This window comes from Carex rostrata, chromosome 6 (genome assembly GCF_964058835.1).
Source record: "Carex rostrata chromosome 6, lpCarRost1.2, whole genome shotgun sequence".
NCBI lineage: Eukaryota > Viridiplantae > Streptophyta > Magnoliopsida > Poales > Cyperaceae > Carex > Carex rostrata.
In genome coordinates, this window is record NC_135923.1 from 10984937 (window position 1) to 10993457 (window position 8521).

An 8521-nucleotide genomic window follows, 5' to 3' on the forward strand; every position below is an offset into this window, starting at 1 on the left:
ATTAAAATTAACTTAAAAACTCACTCATTCAACTGCTTGACTTGATACTAAATAAATTCGAAAATTTATAAATTTGTATATAAACACACAACTAATAAAGTAAATCGGTTTGAACGGCTTGAATTCACCGTTTGAAGTCGATTCGATAAATTTTAGAGTTAATGTTATATAAGCTTAAATGACACTGATGTTATATTAGTCATACTCATTATTAATTGTACCGTACCGGCATACTCTTCTCATCACAATTTCATACTTCCAAAACGACTTGTTAAAAAAGATTCCCAAGAAAGATTCTACTTATATATTTAATAATCATAGAAAAGCTCTCAGTTACACCAACTGGACGAGCAGATCGATCAACAGAGAACCAGCTAACAGAAAAGACCATAACTCGACTATACTACTCCGACAACTAGCTAGCTTATTATTACAAGATATTTCTAACTGGTATGATCAAGTCATGCATCAGCTGGGAGGTACCAGTGCTTGATGGTAGTTTTGAGAATTGTTCGGACCGGTAAGACTCGGGTGGTTTGAAGGGAAGAGATTGAGGGTTCTTGGAGGGCCCCGACACTGTTTGATCGTCGAATCCAAACCCATCATGGCCATCCATTCATGCGTAACTGATTCTTCAGAGAACCCTTGGCTTAACTTGGAACAAATATAACAAAAATTTGGGTCATCAGCTGCATCCTCTTGCACTGCCTGTTAATAGACAACAACAAATAGAGACAATTATTTTTTGTTTGTATATCATTGATTTCATATGATTTCATTTCCAAAATATATCGAGTCCTTGGTAGCGTGATGGGTACATCTGTGGAGAGGTACATGGTACATGTATGGCAATGCATTTAATTTAGTCCAGAAAATTAATCATTAAACAAGGAATCCAGTACGTGATGATACAGCACTTATATACTTCAAAAAATATATCAATAATGATAATAACAAGGAACAACTAATTAAAGTAAATAAAAGAAATTGTACAAGAACAAGAAAAGAGCAGAAAAATAAGAAAGCAAAACTTTGATATAATTAATGACTTGTTTCAGAATTTGTCTCAAAAAAGAAAAAGAAAAATAGAAAGAAAAGAACTTGTTAATTTTCAGAACAAAAAATCTCTTCTAAATTGTTTTGTCGAAAACCTCATTATGTCTCAATAAACAAATCTTTATTGGTTCTAATTTTTTGTTACTAGGATTCAATACAATTTATTTTCTTATCCTAAGTAGCTAGCCTATTGATATTGAAATATTTTAGTCTCTACGACCTAATAAATTGTGAAAAATGTACACTTTAACCAAAATCATTCCATTGTAAAATTTGGTTCATAGATATAATTTCAGTCCGCACTGGAAATCATAAAAATAGCTAAAGTGGAAAGAGCCCTATTTTGAATGTAACATCTTCCCACTTATATAATTAATAATTTAATCCAAATCGAGATGTTTATAGACAAGAATGGAAACTTCTAATTAGGTTTCTTATAATAAAAAAAGAAGGCTAATTATTAAGTTTGTGTCAGCGACTTCAGGGACAAATTAAGTTGGCCACAATTTTTATGTTATTTTACTTGTAATACGAACTACTATGTAATGTAATCAACAGTGTTGAATTTAAATCCTCTGTTACACATTTCTGAAACCTTTGTTTCTTCTTCAATGTCACTGACAAATGGGTTCAACTGACACACAAGCAGAACGAACTTTTAATATCAGTGACACAATAACATATTCAATGTCAGAAATAAAATAGAAAAACCCACACTTGTAGTTTATTTTATCTTAAATGTATTTTTTGTGTGGTTACACTCTTAACTGTAAATTTACGCTAATTAACTAAAATTCGAGTAACGTATTTCATACCTGATCATGTCCATGAAATGCATAATCAGTAGGAAGACACAACCCATCTTGAGAAGCCATCATGGGTTGCTGAAACTGAGTTGCAGGAAGTAGCAATGGATGGAACTGAGAATACGGGGAATTGCCACGACCACCGCTGTATCCACCATAGATTCGGCTGAGCCACCGCCTGATCTTCTGTCTCTCTCTGGCCTTGTGATTCTGAAACCAGTAAAAAACATTCTTCCCTTGTATCCTGCCGTAGCGAGACAATTGAGCAGTTATTTGCTGAATTTGAGTTGCATTTGGTGTTTTCACACCATTTCTGTACATCTCTTCCAGTAGCATCAGTTGCTCTGGTGTTGGACTCCACCTTGTGGAGTGAGACTGTGTTTGTGCCATTTCTCTCTCTGTCTCTCTTTCTCGGAGTGTGTTTTTGTTGTATATGTGTTGGCGGGCTGGTGTTGTGTTGGTTTTGTAGTCATGTGGAGATGAAGGGATGGGGTATATATGGATGTATGAAGGACATTATGTTGTTTGCAATTCTAAGCCCTGCAATTATCATAGAATGATATTTGTCATATGATGGTTAAGACTTAAGAATCACCCGTCATTTTTATTTATATCCAATATTAAATACAATTTATCCGAAATAACCGTGTTTTTGAACTTTTTTTTTTTAAATACTTAGACTACAACAATTTTCTGGGGTTTGGAATTTTTATTCCAAACTGCCATAAAATATTGTAGTTTGGGATTTAATTTTTTTTTTGTGCACTATAAAAAATCTTATTGCACTATATCTCTTTGAATTTTGAAAAAAATAATAATTATCGTATAATGACATATATTGAACAATCATAGATAATTTTAATGGTCTTTGAATAATAAATGAAACCTAATCCATTAAAAAAAATAAGCAAACACACACAATAAATAATAACTGCATTTTAAAATAATTATACGAGTAATTCTTGAATAATCTCTTAGGCTTTTGAAAAAAACTAATACCGGTTATTGCCAATCTGTATGGGTGCATCATCGATGTTTTGGCAATAATAAAGTTATGGTCGTTTAGAGAGCATTGGTGCGTCATCGATATTTTGACAATGAAACATCGACGCACTTCTACCGTCGTTAAGTCGGGCATAAAGCATCAGTGCGTAATCGGTATTTTTGCAGGGGAGCATTATTTTTTTTAACTTTAAACAACCATAACTTTGGCTAGGAAAGTCGTATTTGCGCGTATGACCCCAATTCGGAAAGGGGGGACGAGACGGATCTGGATTTTGTGCAGGGGATCATCTCCGGGCATCCGACAGAATCATAATTGCAAAAAAAGAACGTCATTTAGTGTCTCAAAAATCCAGTTTAAGTTTTCTATCAATAGTAGACATACAACAACTTGCATTAGTTTTTTCGAAAGCCTAAGAGATTATTTAAGAATTATCCATAAAATTATTTTAAAATACATTTACTATTTATTGTGTGCGTTTGCTTATTTTTTTAATGGATTACAGTTTCATTTATTATTCAAAGATTATTGAAATTATATATGATTGTTCAATATATGTCCTTTACACGATAATAATAAATTTGTTTTTTAAATTCAAAGAGATATAGTGCAACGGGGTTACATAGTGAAAAAAAAAATTCCAAACCGCATAAAATTGCTGCAGTTTGGGTATTTAAAAAAAAAGCTCAAAAAGTTAGTTATTTCTGATAAAACATATTAAATATTGGATATAAATAAAAATGACGGAGAATCACCAAGCATGTATAAGCACTGTTTTTAATCACAATTGTATATCATCATACATTAGAAATAGATGCATTTATAGCATTTTAAAAAATACTGATGATCTAAAAACATGTGATTTGACTAATTTTATTATCCAAGATAAAATATATAAATTATGCAGTGAAACCATGTAACTAATATCACAACCAAAATGAATCAAACAAATTATCCTGCATGTTGAACAGAAAATTACAGTAACTGTACGTAATTATGCGGTAGAAAAATAAAATACCTTTTTAAGGCAAAATTTCTTTTAGTGCATCTTCCAAATCACGAGCCATCGAATTTCAAACTTCCAATCAAATCACCTCATTTAATTTTCTATCCAAACTAACAGATTGTTAATGCCATATTTCAAATCAACAATAGTTATCCATGTGGTAAAAAAGTACGTTCACACCATAAACACATGCCATGCCATGACATTAAACTGTCAATTTTATTTTAGCGAAGTCGTATGATTGTAATATATTATATATTGAAGTCTAATGACTAGTGGAGGCAAATCAAATATCAGTGTTTAATTAGTAACAATGAAATAAGTTTGGTGGTTTCCAATGAAACTTGATCTTTGTTGAAAAGAAAAAATAATACTACAAAAAGTTCAATTTATGAAGAACAGAACTCGAATGAATGAAATCAGGGTTATGGGTTGTTCTTAATTGAGAAGATTGTAGATGAGGGAAGAGTCTGGATGGAGACAAAAGGGATATAGGGAAGAGATAAAAAGATAAAATAAAGGCAAACAGTAGAGCTTTGTCTTTAGAGAGAAAAATAGACAATGAGGGGACAAAACTGGCAGAAAGAAAAAAGAGGAAAGGGTCATGCTGATGTTAGTTCCTCAGGGTTCAGAAGAGAAGCGGGGAAGGGAGAGAGCAATGACTTGGCTTTTCATACGGTAGAATTCCAATAATCCAATCTACTGTGGCATCACATTTCGTAGCATTTTGTTTACTGGATCTGTATAAAAAGTATCGAAAAGTTGCATGGTAAAGTAGATTCTCAAGTGAAAGAAAAACTTCCTAGGATAATTTTTGTTCCCTAATTTTCAGGGCATTTTACATCGCAGTAGTACCGCACTATCTGAATCTTTATATGATGACACGTACATGTATACCATTCATAAAAAATAAAAGAGATACGTAGAAAACTATATATATTTTTTAAACAGCTACAACTAATAACACAGCTATTAAAAATAAAGACGTAAAATTATAAAATGTTCTTCATAGTTTAGACGAATTGTGTATCAACTTCATAAAATTTAAAAATCAGTAATAGATTAAGCGCCGATAAAAATGAACCGTTAACTTTTCAAACCATGCGACTGATAATTACACTAATCTACAATACAGAAAAGATATCTACATTTTTTTTGTACAACCGTTATTCAGTTGTAATGGTCGTAAAAAAAATATTCTCAGTGTAACCTATTTCTTAAAAAAAAAATCCCACAAAATTTTAGTTTGTACAGTTTTGGTCGTTCAACTTTAGAAGAAAAATAGGGTGAGCATATGTAAGAGCATCACATCACCATGTCTAATCCGATACATAATGGTTGGTAGAGGTTGTTGATGTAATTCCAAGAGTCGTAATGCCTTGTAGGTTGTAGCTACTGAAGTAAATAAAGTAAAAGCGGAAAGCATTTATAATGGTTGAAATGAACACTTGGAATTCAAAAATCATTTTTTGGAGCTCCCAAAAAGGGAGAATTTATGGTAACGAATCACGTGCACCTCCAGAACTCATATCATGACAGTCTGGCTCATATAATCGTACTTGCACTACAGGGCAGTACCACATACCTTGATGCCTGTACTGGCTTTGGAACCAATTGAATACCAGCTTGATACCAATTGTTAGTAAACCCTTGCACTATTGCAGTGTTGGTTCATACAAGACATCACTTGGAAAATAAAACCAGCACAGAAAATAATGTGCTTCTTAAGGTTCCACTGTAGTGCACACTACAAAAGTTGAAAAGAAGAAGCAAAGCAACGACAGAGGTCCCTGCCTCCAAAAAAGAACCATATTAAACTACTGGAGAATACGCATGTTGACAGGAGTACTGAGGCAGAAGCTTCTGTTCTTAGAAGCATATGCATATGAGGCATCGAGCTGCGTCGGGAACTTCACCACTACAAGCCTTATTGGATCTGAGTCTGCTGGAGTCCTGCATGAGGAAACATGCCAACTAATTTACAATGTTTATTGGAAACTGATACAGATTCAGTGACTAATGCATTCCCACATAACATGCATAAGCTTCGGCAATTTAAAAACTCTCAAGTCACTCTTTGAAATGGCAGAGCTTGAATTTTTCTATTACTGATTAGTTCTTGTGCCCCGAGAGTAATGTGGACAGGTAATTGATACATCTTTAGGAAACTAGACAAATTGAGATTAACACGGACTAGATCTAGTTTCAACCAAGAATTGACAACAGAGCATTGTCAAAATGTTGGTGCTGTGATGCTTTAACACTGCCGGAAAATGGCATGGTACCCCCAATATATACAATAGGTAATTAATTGTCACCTAGTAGCGAATTGAAAGGAGGAAGAATCATAGTTGCATCCAGACAAGAAGCGTTCTATGTCATCCAGGGTTGCATTGTAGGGGATGCCTTCCATTAACACCTGACGATTGGGGAGATAGCCAATATGTTCATTTTCTGAAAAAAATATTACTATTCCATGCTTATTCAGCAAGGGTTATGCACAAATTTTGAAACCATACTTACAGCTTTTCCATCATACGAGTTTTTCATGTCCCACTCGGACCGGCCAATCTGAGAAAGATATAGATATACAATTTACAACAGAATGATTTTATAAAATATCGCTGAGGAAATTTGCTCAGGGATTAATAATATAATGCAATTACCTTTGCCAAATTGAACAAATTCCCTCTCAACTTTATCTGTTTAAAGGCATTATCAAATGAAGCCCGAGCAGGAAATTGTACCAAGCTAAGTCCAAACAAATAAATTAAAATTTAGTGACTTTTTCATTTATACCCTGCAGAGTGTCAAACACCCCTGCAAAAAAGAAGAAAGATGGTATACCCTCACAAAATATAGCCTTCCCAACGTATCCATCTTTCATGGAAACATAAATCATAAAGAAGGGGGGTAATTTGGTGCTCTAGAATACTTCACATGGAGAGTTTTTATAACTGCTACTTTGACATTTTAGAAGGGCATCTGCATTATTTTTTATCTTGTTGGTATATAAATGAAATTCTGTTATTGTCAAGCAATCATAATATCATAATTTATTCCTATTACCAAAGTATGTATTAGTTAATTCGAATTGGAGATTTAATCCTCTTTCAGCCTACAGTGCTTACAAAAAATAAAGATTAAAAAGGGCAATACACGCTATTTAGGAAAAAAACTCGGTTATATTCGAATTTGATATCATGGAATGACAAATCACAGCCTTCAAGGTGATGAATTAAATCAGTTTTCAGCATGTTTTTCCCCAAAATGGACTGTCCACGTCCATTAATCTTTCCATATACTAAACCTGCCATGTTACAAAAAGGTCCAAGTCAACTAAGGATTGCAAAATAAATAATTAAGAAAACAAAAGATGAGGTTTGCACTCATTTGTACTGTACTCGACTCAAATCATCTCAATGTGCCAGCTATTACTTCGACCCACATTCCATTTGCTCAAGCAGGTAAAAAAACAGAGTTGAAGTTACGGGTTGTAATTGGTCAGAGGAATGTTGATGTGCACCCGACCCAATAATGCACGGGTCAGTCTTAAGTGAGCTGATTTAAAATGACGGGCTGCTTACCTCCTACAGTCAGACCTGGCTGGTTTTGGATCACATGTTGCAAATGAAAGTATTGTGCCGAGGGTTTTAGGTCCTTAAAATTTAGAAAAGAAAATGTAAAGTTGAGGTGCTAATTGGTCTGGTGTGAGTGTGCCCGTCCAGAAGTCGATCAGACCATGACCCGTTAACAACCAAGATATCCATAGCCCTAGGAGGAGAGAAGAAACGAAAGAGAAGGAAGGAACTGAACCTTCAGGTGCGGACCGGAGGAAGGAATCATCGGAGGAGGCGTCACTCGATCCGGCCTCGGCGGAGAGAAACCTCTGTGCGGAAGCCCAATGGGAACTGGCCGGAGCCGATCGGAGCTGGCGGGAAGGTCCGGAGCTCAGCGTGCTACGTATCATGGCGATCTTCGACAATGTCTTTCAGTAGCTTCCTTCGGGTTTCAGAAGCGAGAGGCGGTAGACTTGGGAATTGTAGCGACAAGGGATTGATGCCCCAGGGGTAGAAAAACGGTGCCCAAAGCCCAATTCCAATGGGAAGCTTGGTATCGGCCCAGTGCTGGAAAATATTGGGTCTGATAGATAGGCGTATTCTTAATTATGGGCCTTACTATTGGTCTTCTTTCATGGTGAGATGAGAATTATAATTTTTTCAAATTACTTTCGGTAGTAAATAAAATACTATTTTTAAAACCTACAGATAACAGACTACAGGAAGACAGTGCATGCTAATCATTTTTATGCAAAAATGTCTTTTTTGTACACTTAGCATATTTTTATCCATAAATTTCGAGTGATCTTCCTTCTATTATAAAAAAGTTGGTCTTATTATTTGTTATAAAGTGGGGATAGTTCAGACCGATGAAGTTCATTATCGTTGATGAAGGATTTTTGTGTGTGTTTAGTCTAATATACATAAACAAAACTTATTTCCATGTCTCTTGAGTGTGAGATCGTTACCAATTTGGTCGGTAGTAGGATTTTTTCTTGTAGAGTTCATTTAATTTGTCTTTCTCTCTTATGTCTAACTTTCTTAATTAGAGTATGTTTGAATTGAGAGTGAGATTAATGAGAATAGCGTG

At 34.5% G+C, this 8521-nt stretch overlaps 2 protein-coding genes across 2 annotated transcripts; both read right to left on the minus strand.

Annotated features, from left to right (window-relative positions):
• Positions 1–357: 357 nt before the first annotated feature.
• On the minus strand, positions 358–2390 carry LOC144555931 (uncharacterized). Its single transcript, XM_078304373.1, has 2 exons — positions 1872–2390; positions 358–708 (listed from the first exon to the last, which is right to left on the minus strand). Exons 1-2 carry the CDS (start codon positions 2250–2252, stop codon positions 469–471), a joined length of 621 nt encoding a protein of 206 aa, XP_078160499.1. The 5' UTR covers positions 2253–2390; the 3' UTR covers positions 358–468.
• Positions 2391–5506: 3116 nt separating this feature from the next.
• Positions 5507–7936, minus strand: LOC144555984 (Ribosomal protein S24e family protein). The gene is made up of 6 exons (XM_078304447.1): positions 7688–7936; positions 7031–7181; positions 6538–6622; positions 6395–6442; positions 6190–6290; positions 5507–5824 (listed from the first exon to the last, which is right to left on the minus strand). The coding sequence occupies exons 1-6, from the start codon at positions 7839–7841 to the stop codon at positions 5689–5691; spliced, it is 675 nt and encodes a 224-aa protein (XP_078160573.1). The 5' UTR covers positions 7842–7936; the 3' UTR covers positions 5507–5688.
• Positions 7937–8521: the final 585 nt, after the last annotated feature.

Bases quoted from the DNA above. Each gene is read 5' to 3' on its own strand.
- LOC144555931 (XM_078304373.1), bottom strand. From the start codon at position 2,252: ATGGCACAAACACAGTCTCACTCCACAAGGTGGAGTCCAACACCAGAG. The intron at 709-1,871 runs GTATGAAATACG...GTCTATTAACAG, and splicing joins CATTTCATGGACATGATCAG to GCAGTGCAAGAGGATGCAGC.
- LOC144555984 (XM_078304447.1), bottom strand. From the start codon at position 7,841: ATGATACGTAGCACGCTGAGCTCCGGACCTTCCCGCCAGCTCCGATCG. The intron at 6,623-7,030 runs GTATTGCCCTTT...GTTTGGACTTAG, and splicing joins GTTTTTTTCCTAAATAGCGT to CTTGGTACAATTTCCTGCTC. The intron at 6,291-6,394 runs GTAAGTATGGTT...CCCAATCGTCAG, and splicing joins ACTCGTATGATGGAAAAGCT to GTGTTAATGGAAGGCATCCC.